At 45.7% G+C, this 23,743-nt stretch overlaps 1 protein-coding gene across 3 annotated transcripts in view; it reads left to right on the forward strand.

Annotated features, from left to right (window-relative positions):
* The window catches only part of MAST1 (microtubule associated serine/threonine kinase 1), a 97,895-nt gene that overhangs the window by 27,541 nt on the left and 46,611 nt on the right, over positions 1-23,743 (forward strand). For 2 of the 3 annotated variants that reach the window (XM_035140885.3, XM_035140888.3), the window contains exons 1-3: positions 8,186-8,410; positions 21,170-21,258; positions 22,309-22,384. In XM_035140885.3, the coding sequence (XP_034996776.2) occupies positions 8,325-8,410; positions 21,170-21,258; positions 22,309-22,384 (251 nt within the window). In that variant the 5' untranslated portion in view covers positions 8,186-8,324. Of the gene's footprint in view, positions 1-2,495; positions 2,528-8,185; positions 8,411-21,169; positions 21,259-22,308; positions 22,385-23,743 lie in introns of those variants that run through there. The other variant, XM_035140889.3, reaches the window with a different exon arrangement.

Below are 23,743 nucleotides of genomic sequence, written 5' to 3' on the forward strand. Positions count from 1 at the left end.
TAGGGGGGCAACAACTTTGACAGCGGAGCTTTGGGCAGGTCGTCCCTTTAAATTTTTAAATGTCTTACAGGTGTGAGCCCTTTATTGAGAGGGAATTTGAGTGGTTAAGGAGGGGCTTTGGGGTTCTTTTGGTGCAGGCATCCCCAAACTGTGGTCCTCCAGATGTTTTGGCCTACAACTCCCATGATCCCCAGCTAACAGGACCAGTGGTTGGGGAAGATGGGAATTGTAGTCCAAAACATCTGGAGGGCCGAAGTTTGGAGATGCCTGTTTTGATGTGTGTGATGTAGAGCATTGTGGAGATGTATCAAGGCACTTATGAACATGCATTGGTGACTATGAATGAAGAGGGGGGTAGCATTTATGGTCATGCCTGTGTATCAGAAAGAAACAAGACCCCTTTGAGGTGCTGATGCTGTGAATCCCTCCATCATAGGTTCAGATTGTATATTTGTGTAACTAAACCAGGCATCCCCAAACTGCAGCCCTCCAGATGTTTTGGCCTACAACTCCCATGATCCCTAGCTAACAGGACCAGTGGTCAGGGATGATGGGAATTGTAGTCCAAAACATCTGGAGGGCCGAAGTTTGGGGATGCCTGAACTAAACCATATATCAGAAAGACACTGCAGTCTCTGTTGTGCCTCCTTTCCAAAAGAAAAGACAAACCGTGTTTGTGTGTCTGGAACTCCTTGTAACTTGCACCACTCAGAGATTAGGGTGGCATGCAACAATACATTTTTATGGTACTGGGTAGAGAGGGACCTATAACTTGGTTTACATTGTCCCCTGTTGGTAAGCACAAATTGAAATCTGGACTGCAAAGTGGTTGGCTTGGCATGAATATGCTATTTAGCAATTCTGCTGGCACTTTGACAATCTGGAAAATCCAATATGTCTGTCAAAATAACTCATCAGAAAATATATCTAACGCTACCTGTTACATTGAGAGAATCAAGTGCTTTCTTGTCTTGAAGAAACCTAATATCAGGAAGCAACTTCAATGCCTGCCTGCCTGCCTGCCTGCTTGTCTTTCAGTGTGATCCTAAACATGCCTACTCAGAAGTAAGCCCCACTGGGTTCAGTCGTGCTCACTTCCAAGTGAGTGGCCATATGGTTGCAGCCTTGATACGTTATTTTCTTCACCCATCCTCCCTTGATTCCCTTTTCTTATCTCTGATCCCACCAGCCCAACCCCGCACCCCGTTGGTTCCCTCACCTAGTTCACCCGGCCTGTTATTTCTTTTGTCATTTCCACCTTTGAGCCTTTTGTGAGGGCGGCCCTCCTTTCACCCAATCACCTTATAAACAGGGCTACGTGAACCCTGTGCTAAAATGGAAAAACAGCAACAATGCACCCAGGCAGTCCAAACAAGCTAAACTTTGTGATTTAGGTACACACTGTAAATTGAGCACATTTGCCCCATTTCCCTTGTTTTACATAATTTATGATGCACTTTGGACAATTACTGTTATTATGCATAATTTATTCTGGTTTTGCTAGTCAGGGGCAGGAAGCTATAGATGCCTTTGACCACTGGGAAAGCCTGTTGGCAACTCCTTTGGGTTTTCAGCAGGCATGCAGTGACCCCACTTTCAATCGTCTTTACAGATATAAGGACTAGATCCATGCTCTCTCTCTTTTCTAACGTGAAAGCTGAGTTTTTCAGAGAGCTGGTTTCTATGCATGTAACATACAGTGGTACCTCAGTTTAAGTACACAATTGGTTGCGGAAGTCTATACTTAACCTGAAGCGTACTTAACCTGAAACAAACTTTCCCATTGAAAGTAATGGAAAGTGAATTAATCTGTTCCAGACGGGTCTGCGGAGTACTCAACCTGAAGCTTACTTAACCCGAAGTATGAGTGTAATTGGTTCTGGAAGTCCGTACTTAACCTGAAGCGTACTTAACCTGAAGCGAACTTTCCAATTGAAAGTAATGGAAAGTGGATTAATCCATTCCAGACGGGTCCGCAGAGTACTTAAACTGACAGTACTCAAACCGAGGTATGAATGTATACATCCTGTCCTCTTGTGTTTCATGGAGTCATGGCAAATGTGTGCTCTTCTTGGCCTTCTGTGGGGGCTTGCCACAGATTTACGTGCTCTGCGATATCTGCCACCACATGTCTCCCTGTCTTTCCCACCTCTCCTTTAGCATTTTTTTTGACCATGAGAAAAAGGTAGAGGAGTCTAGGTTGCCTCTGGGTATCCCACTCCCTCATCAAACTTTCTGAGGAGAATGTGATGGCTTATTGGGAATGAAGAACTGTTGGCTACCTTTTGTGCTCCACTTTCCCCCAGGACAGCTACATTCCATATAAATGATGTGTACAGTACTGAAGAATGAGTTACAGAAACAGTAGGGATGAATATCCTTGCTATTATTTTTACTTCATGGAGGGTGGGATGTGGGGGGGAAAGGCCAGTCTTTCTTTTCCTTATCCTCAATTTACACCTGTAGCTAATGTATTTTTTTTTAATTATTTGCAGAAAGACCTCCCTTTGCCCAGGAAAAGCAGTAGGTAAGTACAAGATTTCTGTATTTATAATAGACACATAGCAGAATGCCGTGAGAAAAAACTATTTCTTTGTAGCCAATTTTTATTTTTTGCTTCTGTGTGTGTATTATATGGGATATGTACTAACTACCCCTCTTGTAGACTGATTTAAATACCATTACCCCAGTGAGAAGGCTTCCAGCCTGGTGATGCTTTGTCTAACATCTCCTTATAATGTGAATTGTCTTGTCATGTTGCATATCCTTGGTGGTGAAGAGGAAATGTATGCACTCCGGGTAATGCACGCAGCATGGAGCTTTGAAGTGTTCGCTTCCACCAAACAGAGCGCCACTACAGGGAAGATAATTTCAGCAGCCTCCACACAGGGGCTGTCGTAATATTTTAAGCTGCTCTTCAAAGCTACTTCCCAACTTCAGTATTTTCTGCCATTTTGTCTCCTAGCCTGCCCATAAACCTCACATTGTAAATCCACCACCGGGCCATTTTGAACACTCATTCTGCATTGTGGACAAAGCCTCTTCTTTCTGCCCGTTTGCTTCTTAAAAGTATGCTTGCTCTGGCCAACAGGTAGTTTCCCTAGAAATCCACTCTATGAATAAAATAAGAGATTAGAAGCCAAAGGCTCCCACCATTAGCCCTTCAGAATTCCCTGCTGACAAATCTTGTTGCCTGATATTTGTTGCTGTGTGGTTGGCAACTGTGGGGCAAGAAAGGACCTCGAGGGAGGCGCAGGCTTGTCCAAGGAGACTCTGATTTACTGACTGCCAGGTGGCGCTGTGGTTAAACCACAGAGCCTAGGGCTTGCCAATCAGAAGGTCGGTGGTTCGAATCCCTGTGACGGGGTGAGCTCCCGTTGCTCGGTCCCAGCTCCTGCCAACCTAGCAGTTCGAAAGCACGTCAAAATGCAAGTAGATAAATAGGAACCGCTACAGCGGGAAGGTAAACGGCGTTTCCATGTGCTGCTCTGGTTTGCCAGAAGCGGCTTTGTCATGCTGGCCACATGACCTGGAAGCTGTACGCCGGCTCCCTCGGCCAATAATGCGAGATGAGCGCGCAACCCCAGAGTCGGTCACGACTGGACCTAATGGTCAGGGGTTCCTTTACCTTTATCTTTATGCCAGGATGCTAGGGTATTTGTCTGCAAAGTGATAACACAGAACTAGAATATGTGGTTATCCCGTTGGCTGGTTCTATCAAAGCATTCTGCACACATGAATGTTGACATACACAAAGCAGAACTGAGTTATCTTTCAGATGGAATATTCAACTTCCATGACTTTGCAGCTGCATATTTGTACCTGGAGTTCTCACAGTATTTGAAAGTTTGGCAGGAAAGTTCCCCAAGGTGTATGATTCAGTACTTCATAGTCCTCTGCAGTCTCAACATTTCTACAATCATATTTTAAGCAGAAATCAGTTTACCGAGGCCATAATTAATTCTGCAGTAAGGAAACAGTGGAGTATGGAAATTGTGGAATAGATATCCCCAGTGCTTTTTTCCTAAAAAAAATGTTTAGGGGTGCTCTCATTTTCCTACTCATATTGAAATACTGCCCCTCAATGAGGCCAAACTTAGATTCACAAAATGTTTAGGGGTATGCCTAACCCCAGAAAAAAAGCGCTGCATACCCCTTTATTTATGTGGATAAGCAGATAGTCAGAAGTACAGTACATGAAGAGGCAAGCCACTGTTTGGTTTCAAAAATGGCTTGCCTCATCAGGTGTTGGAACTGCTGCAGAATAAAATGTCAAAATAAGCTCTGACTGTGGTGTGTGGTTTCTTTTGCTTCATATTTTACTGTTTAGATTGTAGCCATAATGTTTTGCCTCCATAGAGGAATGTATAGGAGGATTACATGTGGGAATTATTTTTTCTGGAATTCCTAATTCACATAAAGGTACAGGAAAATTCTGCCCAGAAAACTAAATTCCTGCCAGTTCCTGCTGATGGACCTTCCCATGGCTCTTATATTTGAGTAGCAAAATGCCCCTTGAATTGTGGGTATGGCTAAGGTGTATCTGTGCAGGTGGCTGTTCATCTCTGTGCACCCACATTAATTCTTGACTTTGTGTTTTTACACTTAGCAAACACATATTGGTGTGTAGTATGTTGGGGAGTATGTATGTGCATACAAGTCTGAAATGAAGATGGGATCTGAAGTAATGGCTGTTGGTAGCAGCAAGTCACTGGTGGCTTGCCTGAAGTACGGCAAAGCAGTGATACAGACTAAGTCGAGCAAGCTATATTCTCCTTATTCATTTTCTAAGGCTTTCCAAACTTTTCAAGCTGGTAACACACTTTTTGGACATGCCACATTTCGCGACACAGCAGTTAATTTTCGCATCATTTCGTGGCATAGTTTACCAGCAAACTGGAAGTTAAACTAACCCTTTCCAGCCCCGGGAGGAGAACGGGGAGCCTTCATGTGACACACCTACACACTGCAGCCAACGCACTAATGTGTCACGATGCACAGTTCTGTTCTAAGGGTATTAAAGTGGGCTAAATAAAAAAATTGAAAATCATAAATTGAAAATCATAAGTTCCCCTAATATGTTCTGCTACCTTTAATGCCCTCTCAACTTTCTGGAGGCCCCTCTCTTGCACGGATGGTCAGAGAAGGAGGAGATGAGTAACGTCCCCACATATGTGTAGGACATTATTATATAATACTCCAAAGCAAAGCTTTTTTAATTTTTTAAAAAAATGATTAATATTTTTTTCAGCATTAACAAAATAAAAAACAAATAACAACATAAAAACCAAACTACAACATCATAGTAGCTGCCACTTTAGGCATACTGGAGATACATAGTCCAGTCATATTAAAGAAAAGCAGAACACACCAGAGTTTCACATTTATGTATATGTTACATGCACTTAAGACTCCAGACCATCAGCACAGACAAATATGGACTTCCAGGATGAATCAGCATCTTTTAGCCAATTGCCCATTGCATTGGCCTTGTGTTTCATCAGGCAGAATCTCAGTGTCTTGCACTGTAATCCATTCTCTCACAGGATATTATTGGGCAGTGTTCATGTTGTGTAATCAGTTTGTGCTTATTAGACCCAGAACTGTGTCCCAGCTTTGAATGGCATCTTTGCCTTAGGCCACTAAGGCTAATGGGGTCTAGAGAATGATGCTTCCCTCCTCACACACGCTGAATGTTCACTTCCCATTACAATTTCTGCTTGGATTCCAGTGCCGAGTCCAGTGCTCATTTCCCCAAAGCACTTCCAGCATGTCCTCGCTTGTAATGACACTGACGAGAAAGACAAAACTGCAGAGTACAGCAGGATATAAGCGCGTGAATATTAGGGATAGATGGGCTTTGTGTGTAGGGAAAGCTAGAAGAGAGCAGTTGCATTTCTGAGAACTCAGCAAAAAAATTAATGCATTCATTTCAAAGTATTTTTCTCTTAACCATGAGGACTAGAAACCAATGTTTTTTTTAAAACGAAGGCGGCAGTCACTTCCTGCATCTCATAGAATGCCCACACATGACAAGATGGCTTCAAGTCAAGCCAAAGTCCATGGCAAGGACCATGCCTTTCGGAAGTCTCCGTTCGTTGCTGGGAGTGTGTCTGTGTGACTATTGAAATTATTAAGTGATGATGGGTGGAATTCAACGTAGCACTTAGTGGGGTTTGCGCATGGGGAATGAGGTCAGCTTGTGCAACAGGACTTCTCCCTCCCCCGTGAAGCCCCTAAACCTGTTCTGAGAGTTCCCTTGACCCTCCAGAGCTGAATGCAGGGGGCACGGGGGAGGAGGGGCAGCGGCTGACTTTGGGGTCTCAAACGTCAGCGGTGCCACAAAAGTGACTCTGCCTCTCACCTTCCATTCTACAGTGTCACCTTGGTTTTAGAACAGCTTAGCTTATGAACAACTTGGAAACAGAATGCTGCAAACCCGAAAGTAGGTGTTTGTGAACTTTGCCTTGGAAGCGGAACATGTTCCGCTTCCTGTTGAATGTGCTCCGTTTGTAAACTGAGTCCCCAGCTGCTAATCAGAGGCTTCCTGTTGAGTCTGTCGGCTGTTGAGTCTTGAGCACCCATATGAGCACCCAAAGGTGATATTTGGAGCTTTGGTTTTTGCTATTTTTTGCGTTTTTGTTTGTGTGGCTTTTTCATTTTTTTGACTGTAACTTGTTCTTCATTTTATGGGACTGACTAGTGGCTTGTGACTTTGTTTTTGTGACTGTGGCTTGTGACTTCGTTTTTGTGACTTGTTTTTGTGACTGTGTGGAACCCAGTTCAGCTACTGATTGATTGGTTGTGTGACTGCAGAAATGGATAAAAGCCCCCCGTTCAAACAATGACCATCATCAGTGCACATGAGGGGGGAAATTACAATATTGTCTTATTTATTTTCTCGTACAGTACATTGATTATTGCTTTCATTTTATGGATCAGTGGTCTCATCAGATAGTAAAATTCATGTTAAATTGCTGTTTTAGGGGTTGTTCTTAAAAGTCTGGAACAGATTAATCCATTTTGCATTACTTTCTATGGGAAAGCACACCTTGCTTTTAGAAAGCTTTGGTTTTGGAACGCACTTCCAGAATGGATTAAGTTTGGGAACTAAGGTACGTCATAGTTATGGCAACTACTGTGGCTCCACACCCCGCCCCCCCCCAAACTTGCCTCTGGAGGAGGAAGTACTATCGCGCAATCAGACCACATTCTATGCATGCAACAACTTAACTGAATCCCACCTTTTACGTGTGTGTTTGTGTACACTTGCTAGAGCATTAATGCTACACATAGTTGTGCTTATTTGTATACCACCCTTCATCCAAAGATCATAGGGTGGTTCACAATATAAAAATAAAAAAACGAGAACACAAAATACAAACCAATAACCCCCCTCCCACAAACACATTTATTAGGCTGTAGAATGTTAAATCACCCATAATCCTGGATAGAGAGAAATATATTTCCCTGGCGCCTTAGGATATGGAGCGAAGGCGTCAGGTGAGCCACCCTGGGAAGAGCATTCCACAAATGGGGAGCCACCACAGAAAAGGCCCGTTCTTGTGTAGGAGGCACACAAAGAAGGGCTTCAGATGACGATTGCATAGCTCTCTCTTTATAGCCATGAAAAGCATGAACCAACTGGTGTGCTGCTTCTGAGCATGGACTTAATGTATGTTTCCAGATATTTTCCTAAGTTGTACTGGGAATGCTTACTACTCTTAAGAGCAAAGCAGCTTGTTTTGCGCAAAAACACCACATCCCCAGTTTCCCAGATTTCGGCATTAATGTAGCCTGCTGTTGTTGATGGGTAGTGAAATCAGCTTCATCCTAGGCTTGGGTACCCATGGATGCTCTTAGGCATTTACATGGACAGTGGTCACCCTTTGCAGAAGAGTTAGTAAGTGGATATACTTTTTACACGATCAAAGTGTACAAACATGTCCATCAGTGCATGGCATCGTTCACCCGTAGGGTGAGAGCACCTACGACAGGCAGGTATTTGCACACAGCCAAATATGTGCGCGCACAACCCACACCCATATGCAGATCAGCAGCACTTGCAGCATGCGCTCCTGCACACACACACACAGGCACTTAATACAGCGCCGCCCCCTCACACCTCCCCCTCCTCTCCCTGCCCTTCCCCGCTCTCCCTCTCCCTCTCTGTCTTCCCCTCCATTCCAGTCCTCCTTTCTTCTTCAAAAGGGAAGGCTCACCGCAGACCTCCCCCCCCTCCAGTCTCGGCTCCAGTGGGGGCTGAGAAGGTGCTTCTGCAGCGTATACAACCCCCAGGCTCGCCACCATGACCCCCCTGGGGGATGATGTCTGAGTCCCTGTGGACAGCGCTCTCCAATTTCTCTATGCCCGATTTCCTTGAGAGCAGCATGTTTCGCCGTACAAAAAGGTACAGAGAAAGGAAGCTTAATTTAGTCTGCAATCCCTCCATCTTCCCCCCCCTTCTCCGTAGCCCCTCCCCATCAGCATTCTGTCCCCCTCTGCTCCCATTCCTCCATCCTTCCTTCCTTCATCCCTTCATCCCTTATCATTCTTCCTCTCTCCTCCTTCTCCTGTATATCTTGCTCCAATTCGCCCCCCCCCCCAAAGGAGCTTGTGTATTGTGCCTGCAGGGATGGTAGGGTGTGATCACCTTCCTTTCTCTCTAACACCCCCCCCCCCATGCTAGCATTTTGGCCAGGCAGCCAGGACTCTCCAAGGAGGTGTCTCCTGGGGAGGGAGGGAGGGGGTTGCAGTGGCTGGCAGGGTTGTGGCGCAGTTGGGGGAGGGGAAAGAAAGATTCACAAAAACTAAGATGCCATGGCAACTGCCAAGGACATGAGCTGTATGTGAACTCGCAGCACTGCCTATGACAAATGGTTGCTCTGCCTGTCTTTCTAGCTGTCCGTCTCCATGGATGGCCCCCCGTTCTTCTGGGTCACTCAGCCTGGACAAGCTTGTGGCTGCTGGGTGGGCAGATGCAGGGGCTGGGGGTGTGGGTGGGTAGGTGAGAGATAACGGCTGGATGGGGATGGGGACTTTTAGATGCAGCTAGCAAATGGAGATGGATAGGGGGGGGGGCTGAGCCTTAGTGGATGGAAGGGAGATGCAGAGGACGAGAGAACTGCGTGTCTGAGCGCACTCCAGAAGGATGGTGTTGTGGGTGTCTATATATATTTGCCGCAGGAAAGTTAGGTGGGAAGGGGATGAGTGGGAATAAATGGAAAGATCTATGGCTGGGATCTGGCATTCTGTTCTCCTTCCTGAAGATGCTCACGCCTGTGAATTTTTCAAGTGCCTACATGCCTAGCTGCCAGTTCTGGCAGCTAGGAATTTTAAACGCATTCTAGCCCTAAGGAGCGATTGTGTGAAAAGTGATCTAAGATTACATTAATTCCCCGCCCCCACTTCCCATCCGTCATAGCAGTTGAGTACGGAATGTATAGCAATAACACCCATCCTTTGCTTAAATTCTCCCTGCCATTGCCCTCCATTCCCATAATGCCTCGATATACACCATTGCTTTCTCTTTATTTATCTTTGTGATCTGCTCTGGGAGGCAGGGCAATGCTTTTATAACTGCATATAACAGAGAGACTTTAAAGACATGTCCAGGGTCAGTCAGGTGGGGTTGTGGCAGTTAAGCTAAGTCCTCCCTGCGGGTGGGTTCTTCTACAAGACTAGCTCAGTTTGTGTTGTTTGAGTCTACATGTGTGCCGTCTACATCTGTCTGTTCATTTGAACGTCAGTAATTGGAAGTGTGAGTTTGCAGTGAAAGAGCCAAGTTGGAGAGAGAAATACAGGGAAATCACAGGCATAGGTAAAATAAAAAAATTCCTTCAGTAGCACCTTAAAGACCAACTAAGTTTATATTTTGGTATGAGCTTTCGTGTGCATGCACACTTCTTCAGATACACAGGCATAGGTGTTTGTGTGTTTACTTGTGTTTGTGTGTTTACTTGTTTACATAGGACGTAGAGAGCATAGTGTGTGCTGTCACTCTGTGTGGTTGAACAAGGGTGTAGGAACTTCAGACCAGAAGCCATTCCTTGCCCCGAATTGCAGTGCTAGAAGACACCTTGACGTGTTGCAAGCTTGCAGCGGGCTCTCTCCCAGAACTCAGAATCCCTGGGAGACTCAGAAAATATTCCCAATGAAAGAAGGGAGTCTGTTGAGCTGCACAGGAGGAAGATGGTGACTGGTCCTCTGCCCTATTGCTCCACCTATAGGAAAGATGTATTTTCAAACCATCAGGAATAAGCTTATATCCCCATACTTGTGGATTAACTAAAACGGTTATTTCTTTCTCACATTTTATCCTGCCCCTTTGTCTGGGGAGCTCCGGGCAGCATATACAAGGAGAATCCCATTTTATCTTTGAAAAGCCCTGCAATGTAGGTTAGACTGAGAGGTAGATAAATAGAGACTGGTTCAAGGTCACCCAGGATGTTTTTGCAAAGCCTTTCCAGAAAATGGATCCCACTGCTTTCCAAATACTAGATGTGGTTTTGGAAAAGATCTGCTGCTGCCTTGGGTAGAGAAAAGGGGAGCAGCTGAGAGTGAATACTAAGGAACAGCCTAGACATGACCAGGGGTAGCCATGTTTGTTGTTCATATGTCTGCCTCATTCCTGTACGCTGTGGAATTGAAACGCATTTTCTCTTCTAACATGGAAAGGGATGCTTGGGTGAGAGGAGAAGAGCCCTTTGAGCTTTAACGTCCATGTGCTTCATTGCCCCAGGGCCCTTTCCCCTCAGCCCAGACTATGGAGCGATCGATGACTTGCAGGCAGTGTTAGAAACTGAGCTGTGAAAGCTAGGAGCTAAATCAGTGATGGCGAACCTATGACATGTGTTTCAGACGTGACACACAGAGCCCTCACTGCTGGCATCGGCCCATTCACGCTGTTGTTTCTTTCCCCCCATTTGTTCTCCCTCTCCTCCTCACGCTACAGCTTGTCTCCGCTGTTAAAACCCGGATCCTTTTTTTGTTGTTGTTGCTGGTAGCCAGAGATTGGTTTTTAACCCTTTCTGTGCTATTTTTTTCTGGCTCTTTGGCAGATGATGATTGGGTGTAACAGTGTTCGTTTTTTAACCCGTTCTGTGCTGGGGGTTTTTATGCGCTTTGGCAGACTATGTCAGCTGTGTGTTAGTTCCATTGAAGGAATTATTCATCATTCATTTCTGTTCTCTCCCCCCCAAAAAAGTGCAGCAGCTTTGGGGCATCCCCCCAAAAGCAAAGCAACTTTTGCACACACCCCCAAAAAACCTCCAAAACTTTGGTCAGCAGCTCCCCCAAAAAAGCTCAACAACTCTGGGCACTTTGTGATAAATAAGGGGTTTTTGGTTTGGTTTGGTTAAATAATTAGTTTTTGGTTACAGTTATATATTACAATTATACATTTTTGTTATTTTAACTATAAATATTGCGAAATTGTGGTTTTTTTCTTCGAAGTGACACACCACCTGAGTTATGCTCGGTTTTTTGGCGAATTTTGACACACCAAGTTCAAAAGGTTGCCCATCACTGAGCTAAATGGCACCTTAAACCTAGGTAATGGGCGCAACAACGGAATGTCTAGGCGCATTTTCTCATAACAAGAATACAAAGCTGAAAATGAATCAGCTGCAGCTAAAATATTATGTTCATTTTTCACATGGTCTAATCCTTCCCCCGCCCACCCCCACTAATATTCTTAAGAGGGTCTCTTCTCCAGTCTTCAGAGAGTAGTTGGAAGTGGGGAGACAGAAAAGGGTCCTCCATTCCTTCAGCTCTGCAGTTTTAATCTGAAATCGTGGGCGCAGGAACTGCTAGTGCTAATGAAATTCCCTGTTGCAAAATGTGCCTACAACATGGGAGTTTTGAACACAGCTTGCAGGGAGGCTAGGAAGGGAACGGTTGGGCTTAGCTTCCCTTCCTTGTCTGCCTCTTCTAATGTCAGAAGCTGATCCCACCACCGGCAGCCGCTTTGTACATGCATGGGGTGACACAAGAAGAAAGAAATATGCCTGCCCCTGTTGTATCTAACATGGCTTTCAAGACTTTTAGGATTAGGAATGGACTTTTACGCTCTGTCCACTCCCTTGCTACAGTCCTCTGGGAGGCAGGTCAAATCTTTCACCCCAAACATTGCACCAGTCCTTGCTAAAAAGCTTATTACAGGGGTGGGGACCAGATAGTTGCTGAACTCCTAACTTCCATTGCCCCAGACCCAGGCAGACTGAGGCTGTTGGGGCTGGAGGTCAGTGACATCTGGAGGGCCACAGGTCCCCCCATCATTGTCTTATTTATATATCATTGTTAATATGGGAGAGCTATGCTCCTTTCTGTGTGGTTCTAAACTGCGTGGCTCTAACTCTTGTTCTAAACTGTCATGCAAATGAACCTTCACATCTGAAATGTTCATGAGATGGCATTGGACTAGGATCGTGGAGACCTGACGTCAAGTACCACCTCTGTTGTAGTTTGGTCATGGGCAACTGAGTGGCAAACCCAGAGCATTACCCAATCTCACAATTTCCATTCCGGATATGCAAAAGAAAGATTTCCCCAAAGGAGGAGGAGTCAGCTCTGTTGCACTTCTGTCTTAGGTGTCCTGCTGTTTATTTGTTTACATATGCCCTGCTTTTTGGAGTAACATCTTACGAGACCAGCTTACAAAATTCAAAAGCAAGAAAAACCTCACATAAATCGGTAAAACCAATAAAATAACACAGTTAAATCACATTTAAAAGCACAGCTGAAAGGCCTTCTTAAAATGCATGGGCAGTATTGAGCAAAATTTTTACTGAAAGTAGGAGCACTGAGATTAATGAACATGATTAAGTTAGATCCATTCATTTCAATAGGCCTACTCTAAGTAAAACTTAATTGAAGGCCAGCACATCCAGATTAAAGCTACTGTAATCATAAACAGGGCCGGCTCTAGGTAGACCCCCGGTGGTGCGGTGCGGCAGGGCGCCGCGCAGCAAAGCCGCATGGAAACCATGCTACACCCTGCGAGGGCGGGGGCAACGGAGAGATCTCCGCCCCTCAGCACCAGGGCGCACGACCTGCTCGAGACTGCCCTGATCATAAAGGCCTTAAATGCAAATGTTATCAAAGCATGCTTAGAGAGGCCTGGGTGGGAAGTTTGCCTGTTTTCCATTGCATTGGTGAAGAAAAGGTCCTGCCAAACAAGTTCGAGTCCACAGGAGACCAGAGAGCAGGGTGTGTTATGAAAAGCTCAAAACCTACATAGGCTCATGTAGGCAGATACGATCCTTTAAATAGGGGTAAGGCTTGTAAAAGCAGCCCCAGGTTGGCCGCTTCAGGGATGAGAAGCTGCCCAGAGTGGCTGGGGAAACCCAGCCAGATGGGTGGGGTATAAATATTAAAATTATTGTTATTGTTATTAGAATGGCCAGGGATTGAGAACCCACTCTCCCCCGGGGTTCTGCAGCCAAAAAATGAGGATTGTTCATTCATTCATTCAGGCATTACTTTCAGCTTCGGAGATGTGAGGAGAGGAAAAATAGAAAAATTGGGGAATACTATTTATTTATTTTTAAATGTTAATAATATTGTAATGGTATTTGATGCCTGGTACCTTTATTGCCAACTTTGGGGAAATGTAGGGGTAGTAAAGCGGTGTGTTGTTTTTTTACTCCTCCTGCCATGGAGCCCAGCTGATGTTGGTGCTTCTTGGACTGCCTGTACGTGTCTGAAAATTAATCTTTGATTGGTATTGTGATATGTAGGAAGATTAGAGGAGAATGTATTTCAGGGAGCATAACCAGAGTACATAATGAAGGCTGGCTTCCCTGTTAACCACCCAGGTGTTTACTCAGCGTTCATGTTTCCCTCTGGAAAGAGGCACAGCAGAGACTATGGTGTCTTTATGATAAATAGTTTATTTACACATATGTACTACCTGAGCCTACTATGGAGGGGTTCGCAGCATCAACATCCGACATGGCTGTCTCTCTCTGTTTGCTGCTTTGCCTCTGGTCCACATCCTGGCATCTCTCAGCTCTGAAAACTGGCTTTGTCCTTCTAACTAACCGCAAACTGGTGGAACGGCCCCACCCATTTGCAGTCTCACACAGAGCCTCTTTCATTTGTTTCCTTTAATGACCCATTACCCAGGCTATCTCCTCAATACAGGAAGCTAGCCTGTTTGCTCGATCCAGGGATCAGAAGGATATCGCATACAGCCTACTTCCTCCCCCCCAAAAAAAACTCATAACAGTATGCTTGAAGTGTAATAGAGATTTTCATTTGTGTTGACAACTGTGAGCTTTCAGTTGAGGAATGATACTAATTCTGGATGGATTAATGCAAAAGGTAGTGATGTGATTTTTGTTACTATTGAGCTAGGGTGTATGGAGTGTTGTGGGAGGGGTAGTACCTCTGGTGGGGGACACATTGTGCTCCCTTTGGGTTGTTTGTCCACCTTTGGTCCCCACCCTGCACTCAGCTCTCACCTGTGGCTTCTACCTGTCAGTGTGCGACAGTGGCCACATCCCGGGAACATCTTCGACTGGCCAGCTAAGCCAGGTGCCAATGGGTCTCAAACCCATACCTGCCAAGTTCCTCTCTGAAAAATAAGGGACCGGACCAAAAGTAGCATACCGGAAGTAGCGCTGCGGCCATTTTGGAACTGGGCGGAGCATGCTCAGAAGTGACTTTTGATGCTGCTGTGCCCAGTTCCAAAATGGCCACCGCACCAGAAGTCGCGCTGCAGCCATTTTGGAACTGGGCAGAGCAGCATCAAAAGTCGCTTCTGAGCATGCTCCGCCCAGTTCCAAAATGGCTGCCGCGCCAGAATAAACCGGGGAAAAACAAAAAAAAAATCCGTTTTTTCGGCTGGGGACAACTGAAAAAACGGGGATTTCCCGGGGAAAATGGGAGACTTGGCAGCTATGCTCAACTCCTCGATGAGTTAGGGACTTCCCCTGCATGCAAAGGCAGGCTGTGGCAAGTGGAGAGGATGAGACCAACAGTGGGTCCAGTGGTCAAGAAGGCGGCTTCTGCATGTGCTGTTGAGGGAAGCGAGGAGCAGGTGGAGCTCATCAACCTGGGAAGGTAGATCATCTAGGAGAAAGAAAACTCTGAGCCTATACGTCTGCTGCCTTGTGGGATATCTTCGGAAGAAGAAAAGGCTTCGAAGTAAACTCTACAGAAATCCAGAGTGGAGTCCCTAAGGTGGTTGGGTGGCGCCCTGTATGCCTCCTTCCAGCAACTCCTGCAGCAAAGCTGGTGCCAAACATATTGCTTTGCTTTCCTTTGGATCACATCAGTGAGGCTGAGAGGGGATTCTTGTCATCTGAGCAGCCCAAGACCTCCATACACGCTGCCCAAGTTTGCGTCCCGGAGAGGTTACTTCAGTGCTGTTAACACAGCAAAAGCAACACAGGAGGAAGCAAGTACAAGTTACCAGTCTCTGCAGCCACAGCAGGCGCTGTGATTCTCTAGTGGTTTGGCTTCACCCCTGATGGTGTACTCCATTGTCTCTCGAGGCAGACAGATGCATACCTGCCAAGTTGCTGTCAGAGAAATAAGGGACCGGGCAGAAATAGCAGACCGGAAGTAGCGCTGCCGCCATTTTGGAACTGGGCGGAGCATGCTCAGAAATCACTTTTTATGCTGCTTTGCCCAGTTCCAAAATGGCTGCCGCGCCAGAATAAACCGGGGAAAAACAAAAAAAAATCCGTTTTTTCAGCTAGGAACAGCTGGGAAAACGGGGATTTCCCGGGGAAAACGGGAGACTTGGCAGCTATGCAGATGCCCTGCTCAGGAGTCACCACACAAGTATGAGCTGGACAGGGAACCATTGCCCACTTAGTCCTGTGCCCTGGTTGTAATAGGTTGTCCTCAGGGCTGTGTGCAGAGAGCTGTCCGCTGCATCAGGAATCCTAGCCAAGTCTTGAGGGCCCAGCCTAGAGACCTGTTTCCCTTTTGCTCAGCCTCACATAGGGCTTCTCGGTTTAGGCTTGTTACCTGATTGTGACGTGTGTTTTGTGAACGAGCCATCATGCATCAAACACCTAAGGCGAGCCTTTCATATCGCCTCAAACACAATCCTCCTTGTTTCAATGGAAACAGTTGTGAGTCATGGAGTGACAGAACTCAAACAATGATTCATGTATGTGTGCCCCAGCCGTAAATAGAGCCTCACAGTTAGGAGTCATGTCAACTCGACCTACTCTCTTTTCTGCCTGGGGAGAGGGGGCTATGTGTATATTATACACTTAATTATTTATCATTTGCCATTTATATGGTGCCCCCTAAAATAAATTATCTAGGCCTCATACAGGAAAATAAAACACAGCAATTATACAATGGTACATTCAAAATCCACAACAAACTTAAAAATCCAACCAGCATAAAAGCATACAAGGAGCAAACATAAGGCCGACACACAGATACACACAAGTGCAATACAGGAGCAGAAAAGATGAAATCACAATCAAATGCAGGAGCTAAAAGCCATCAACCATGCCACAGAGATTTTAAAAACAAGATATTAAAAGGGGAAGGGGGAGGAGAAAGGTGGTCAGGTATTTTTATTATTTTATTTTTTTAAAAAACCCCAGAAAGGGCTCAATAAAGTGAGGTGTGTGGTAGGGTTCAAAAGAGGGTTTCTGGAGAGAAGTTGGGGGGGAAATGCATCAGAAGTGACAAGGCTATTCTTCTCAACCCAGTCAGGGGGCCACCACCCTAAAGACTATGACTGTACCAGATTGGGTCTGGCTCTGGTATGGGGGAGCATATGCTAAGATGTGTATGAATGAGACAGGCATGGCTTGGGTTGTAGGTGGGCCTCAAATGAGGGAACCAGATAGAACTGTATGTAATTCAAGACGGAAAAATCACTGTGGGTTGTAAGGTGGAAATGTTGCATGGCCACAGAACTGTGCAAAGTGAGTTTATAGTTGCCACACATGAATTGCTTAGGTCAGGGTTGTGAACATCCCAAATGGGCCTTTTCAAAGCACACACACACATACACACACAATTCTGTGCCAGGGTTATGCAAATTCTGCTCCTAGAAAGGCAGGGGTGTAAAAATTTTTTAATAAGAATATGCAAATTAAGCAACATTGCTTATATTTGATTAATTTGCATAATTCTGCACCTGTTAATCAGGGGTGTGGAAAGCGAGGCAAGACATTAAAAGCCCCATTTGCTGATCAACTGAAATATTACTAGCTTAGCTCTCTGATTTTTATTCATCAAATGAGGCTTGCACTATTTCACATGTATCTTCACTGTCATGAGGACTAGAAACTTTTTTAAAAGTGTGTGGGTTTTGTTTTGTTTTGAAATCAGATTGTAAAAATCTCACTTTGTAAATAAAAGGGATGTCTCTATGTTTCATGGTTGTAAGAGAAATATGAATGTTAGTAAGTGTCAGAAGATATTTCTATGGACCTCTTTCCCATAGTCTTGAAAGGGAAGAGGGTTATGCACTCCACCCGTTCTCTTGCCATCATTTAGCTGAATTCTCCTCTTTTTCCACCCCAAATCCATCCTCCACTGTATGCATTTCCTTCTAGCTTCTTTTTACACCATCGACTGGCAAAAGTGTTGTATTTTTGCAAATAGTTTTTTTGGGGGAAGGGGGTTGTAGAGGGGGTCTACAAAGGTGCAGTTCAGTATTTATGAAAGAGTCCTGCTACATTTACTTTTTTATGAAATTTATTCCCTAGTGGAAAACCTGAGTCTCAAAATGTGTCAGGATCCTTTCATAAACATTGGTTTGCAACGTTCCGACTTTAGTTTTTGTTTTTATATCAAAACTGGGGTGATTGGGGTGGATTGTGCAGTTTGACTGCCCCCACTGATAATGACCCTACTTGCTCAGACTTACCGGACTCATGGGGTGGGGTACAACCAGGGTAACTATTCTGGGCTGAGAAATTTGCATCTCACTTGCTATTTGAGGTGGTCTAAGCCCTTGCTTAGGGACCCAGGTGGCGCTGTGGGTTAAACCACAGAGCCTAGGGCTTGCCGATCAGAAGGTCAGCGGTTTGAATCCCCGCGACGGGGTGAGCTCCCGTTGCTTGGTCCCAGCTCCTGCCAACCTAGCAGTTCGAAAGCACATCAAAGTGCAAGTAGATAAATAGGTAAACAGCGTTTCCGTGCGCTGCTCTGGTTCTCCAGAAGCGGCTTAGTCATGCTGGCCACATGACCTGGAAGCCAAACGCCGGCTCCCTCGGCCAATAATGCGAGATGAGCACGCAACCCCAGAGTCGGTCACGACTGGACCTAATGGTCAGGGGTCCCTTTACCGTTACCTTTAAGCCCTTGCTTGACATCCTTTAATTATTCTTATTCCCCTAGTGGCAGAAAGCTTGACAGTAAAGGAGAGGTGGATAGGCCAGCTGCCTCCAGAATGACAGAAGGACTGAGTTTTTATACTTTTTTAGTACTTTTTTCAGGGGGTACTCAAGGGTATGCAGTACCCACACCTCTTTTTGTTGTTGCTAAATAGTGTGGCTCTTACTGTAACAACATCATGGTGAGTACCAGCACCTATTTTTCTAGAAAAAAAAGCACTGAATGGGGGTATATAATGTCAGGGGTGAACGAAGGCTAACCGACACCCGCGGCGGGGCAAACCGCTGGCTGCACACGCGTTGCACTGCTACATACAACGCATGCGTGGTGTTGCTATGTAGGGCACATGCGTGCGACACCACGCATGCGTTGTATGTAGCAGTTTGCTGTCAGCGCTGCCTGAGCGCCATATGGACGGTGGCAGGATCCTCTGCTCGTGGCTGCAGCTGCAAATGGAGGATCCTTCACATGTGGCTGCAGCGGCACGATGGCTGCTTGCACTGCTGCGCCTGGGGGTGGCAGGGTGCCTTCTTGTCACACACCCCGACATGGCACACAGGGCGAACTCCCCCCCCCCCCCACCCGTGATGCCACTGTATAATGTCATGGTGTGAATTCCCCTGACCTTGCTCTCCTCCTCCAGAATACTCTGAACAGGCTCATTCCTTCTTATGTTTGTGTCACATAAGTCTTAGTCTTTAAAAGGCCACTCAACTCTTTCGTTTGTGTATCTTCTTTGAGAACTGAGTGTCAGAGAGGGGATAGCATAATGGATCACTCGGGGGGGTGTACGTATGGTGGTACGTACTTTAGCATCCTGTTGGCACACAATGAACGACAGGCCCTCAAAGTTGTATCTTGTTTAGAAGGTGCTGTTTATCCTAGGCGCTTGTGTGAGTTTCGCGTCTCTCCAGAGCCCATCTTGGGAACTTTCTATAGCTTTTGTGATGGAGGGTTGGGACAATTGGCTCTCCTTCAGTTGTGCATGTTGGGCTTTTCCTATGAATGTTTCAAGAAGGTAAGAGCCTTGGAGGTGCATTTCTTCTGGCTCAGATGGTTGCTAATCCAAACTTGTTCAGTTGCAACCCTGAGCCTTAGTATGCAATGAACAGAAGGGGCACTGCACAACAAGCAAGCCATTGTTGGCAGCCCATAAGCTACTGTGCAGGCTGAGAAACTGACAGCAATATAAACCCGGGCAAACATCCAGCCCTATGCAGTTAGTAACCTATACCATAGTGTTTGTACAGCACTGAAGACTAGCTGGCAAAATAAGGTTAACACCCAGCCAGCTGCACCTGGGAGCTACATGGCAATTCAACACAGCCTTGTCAAGGCAAACATCTCAACGGTGTTCTCCTTGGGGCCACTCCAATTTACTTTAAAATGCCTAAAATGCTATGGCAGACTTTCCTTTTTTTGAACTGCTTGGGTTGTGGAATGACTTGCCTTACCTCAGCTCATCACTGAGTTCAGCTCACTTATTTGAGGACTACTTATGGCTTAATAGGGGACCCAGGTGGCGCTGTGGCTAGGGCTTGCTGATCAGAAGGTCAGCGGTTCAAATCCCTGTGACGGGGTGAGCTCCCGTTGCTTGGTCCCAGCTCCTGCCAACCTAGCAGTTCGAAAGCATGTCAAAATGCAAGTAGATAAATAGGAGAGGTAAACGGCGGGGAGGTAAACGGCGTTTCCATGTGCTGCTCTGGTTTGCCAGAAGCGGCTTTGTCATGCTGGCCACATGACCTGGAAGCTGTACGCCGGCTCCCTCGGCCAATAATGCGAGATGAGCGCCGCAACCCCAGAGTCGGTCACGACTGGACCTAATGGTCAGGGGGTCCCTTTACCTTTACCTTTATGGCTTAATAAACATTGAAAATTGTGGATACCCTGCCAATTGTGACAATGTTAAAGCTTGGGGGAGAAAGAAGTAAGGCTGTAAATCACACCTAGAAATGCTACTTAATTGTTGATTAGGAAAAATTGGGCTCCACCCTTCTATTAAGTATGACTTAATAGAATCTTAGTTAATAGACTTAGTTCCATGCAAATAGCAGTTAATTAACACCACCAATGCCCTCTTTGTCACCTTCCAGAGGAAAAAAAGAGCTGAGTACTGTATTAAGTGATCATAGCAAGCAACAGTGGATCCAGGATTTCTGAATTTCAATATTGAGTTAAAGTTTGTATATGTGTGTGAGAAAGACGGAAAACGCCGGCACAGTAAGGCCTCAGTTGGGAGGCAGGTCTTGCAGCAAAAGAGCTCAGTTTGGTAGTTCTGCTTTTGGATCACACTCTAGATAAGCCCACCCACATTTGTAGTGGAGTTCTGTTGCCTCTAGGTAGACACTTTCCCCACACTGAACCAATAGTCCTGTTTTTCACACCTTCTCATAAGGGATCTGTAGCTCACTTATTTATTAGAGCTAATAGTTGTATGCAGAATGCCTCTGTCGTTGTCCTGAGCGACTTCAGCTAAATGGATCTCAGTCTGCTTGAGATGCTGCCAGTCACAACAGGCAGTACTGGACCAGGAAGATCAATGGTTTGACCCAGTAATAAGGGAGCTCCATGGCACAAGGTGGGCCAATGGTTATGTGGGAAATGGGGCTTCCTGGCCAGCTCTTCTTTGGAGAAGTGGACTACAGAAGTAGTCCTACCTGCTACCATTTTGGAGTAGCCAACCAAGCTGAAAAGAGAATTGATTGGCCTGGCTTCCTAACTGTGGTCTTTCAAGGCAAACCACATAGTGACAAGAGCTGCAGCCTGGTCTGGCATCTTTCATCCACACACACCCTGATCTAGGCCTGTCTTCTTTCCCTCTCCTTCTTCCCTCCCCTTTATACAGTTGCCGAACCAGTAACAGAAAGAGCCTGATCCTGACAAGTACATCGCCGACGCTGCCGCGGCCTCACTCTCCACTCCCAGGTCATATTGGTGAGTTAAGCCCTTGGCCTGCCCCGTCCTTCTTTCAGGAGTTCCACCCTGGGCATGCCTTATCCAACCCTACACGGTGGGTCACAAACAGAAGACGGCCCCTTGTCTTGCTGCCCCTGCTCAGGGAGTGGCCTTCAAACAAGGCCTGCTAGACTGGCTTTGACAAAGCACACCTTGTAGTCTAGTAGTAATTGCTCATACCCAGGACTAAGAAGATGCCCTTGGTTCCTTCTGAGGACACAGTAATGTATGTCCTTCATTTTTTAATCTACCCTCTTTTTTAAAAAAATATGTAGGGTTCCTTCGCATTGCTACAGCTGGATGAGATTAGATGGATATAGTCTTGTGTTATACCTGTTTCTCATAACATGCAGGATGCTTACAGAAATATTGAGAGAAATTTCGTCTAAAATCCATGTCCACCTCACCCAGTTTCCATCCTGTCAGCCTTGCCATACGTTTAGCAATAAGCATTATGTTGACTCCAAAACAATCATATTAGTTTGATTTAGAACCAATGTTGTCTTTGGGGGTTCATCCATTTTCTAGTCAGCCTTTGCATCCAAACTGTAATTTTCCCACTGGTTTCTTTTCTCATCTTTCCATGCATCCCAGGCCATCTGTCTATTATTCTGGCCACATATATAGCAGCACCTTCTCGCCTGTCCATCTTACTAACTATCCCTGCCATTGTCTGTCCATCTGTCTGACTTCAAATCTTTTCCTCTGACTATCTACCCAGCCATTTGACACTTGATCATTAATCCCCCATTGTCTGTCTGTCATCTGTCTTTATTTGTTTATTCACCCATCCAGCATTCTATTTCTTGGCCTCTTTCTTTCTTCTGTTTTCTGCATCACCTCCCATGGCTTGTTGCTGGAGTCACTATGGCAACCTTTCTCATTATGGCAGACACTGAATATGAATATGAATATGAATATGCTGGCTTCTTGAGTGAGACAGGGTTAAGAATTCGATTTGGTCTGCTGGCAGTCTCATGAGGCAATGTGTTGATTTCCCTTTTGTGTCTTTTCCTGCCCTGTCCACAGGTAGCAGCCCTCTGGACAGCCCTCGGAACTTTTCCCCCAATACACCAGCCCACTTTTCCTTCGCTTCCTCCCGCAGGTAAGAGCAGTCCCTCATTCTTTGGGACTCTGGTGTCCAATGGCTTTTGGGAATCTCCACTGCAAACCCGGACTCCTTCACGGACCACTGCTGTGTCCACACAGGGGTGTTATCTTGCACAATCAGTAGTCTACTTTTTACGTATGCGCCTGGGTGCAACAGTTTCCACAGATGAGTCGTTTAGATTTTCTGCCTCTGATTCCTAAACCAGTGTTTTGCATCTGCACTCGTTGGGTGTATCCTTGTGGTGCCCCCTCCCCTCAGTTATTACATACACATCCTCCATTAACATTTACTTAAGGTTGGCATGAGCACAGATAGATATAGATATAGATATAACCAGGGATGCGGGTGGCACTGTGGTGTAAACCACTGAGCCTCTTGAGCTTGCTGATCAGAAGGTCAGCGGTTCAAATCCCCGTGACGGGGTGAGCTCCCGTTGCTCTGTCCCAGCTCCTGCCAACCTAGCAGTTCGGAAGCGCACCAGTGCAAGTAGATAAATAGGTACCACTGCAGTGGGAAGATAAATGGCATTTCCGTGTGCTTTGGTTTCCGTTACGGTGTCCTGTTGCACTAGAACTGGTTCAGTCCTGCTGGCCACATGGCCCGGAAAACTGTATGTGGACAAACGCCGGCTCCCTTGGCCTGAAAGCGAGATGATTGCCACAACCCCATAGTCACCTTTGACTGGACTTAACTGTCCAGGGGTCCTTTGCCGTTACCTTTTTACCTACATATATAACCACACCTTAAAAAAAAACAGCAGCAGAAAATAGTCAAGAACTAAGGTTTACCAGCATATTTCGCAATGGGCAAAATGAAGGTTTTGAATTTAAGGGTAGGGGAGTAAACACACACAAAAAATTAAGTCTTGCCGTGCCTCTTATAGCAATGACAGCAGATACCTTCAGAAGGACCTCACCTGGGTCTAACTCTGAAAAGCCAGTGAAGCAGGTCTGCTTTCCTCTCTCCTTCCCTGATGTGCATCCTACTTTCAGCAGAGGGTGGATTTCATCCCCCCCCCCATGATGTAACCAAAGCATTTTGCAAATATTTAAAACCTTGGAGAAAGCTGCAAAAAGCCCCCCCCCCCTTTGGATATGGAACTCACAAGATTCTGGTCATCAGTTCCTGTTTTTATCTTTTTATTTTAAGTTTAATATGGGCAAGAATTTTCTTGCACAAAGCTTCTGTATTAAAATCAAAAGAGATTTATTATTTGCAAACGTGCTTTTATTCTCATGTTCCTTCACTCCCAATTCTGGTTTAGCTGTTTGTATTTCTGTTTTGTTTTTAAAACCGTACAGAAAGTTTTGTGCAAGAGCAATCGTATGCAAAAACCTCCAGATTAGCACTTAA

Source organism: Zootoca vivipara, chromosome 15 (genome assembly GCF_965207765.1).
Source record: "Zootoca vivipara chromosome 15, rZooViv2.hap1.1, whole genome shotgun sequence".
Taxonomy (NCBI): Eukaryota; Metazoa; Chordata; class Lepidosauria; order Squamata; family Lacertidae; genus Zootoca; species Zootoca vivipara.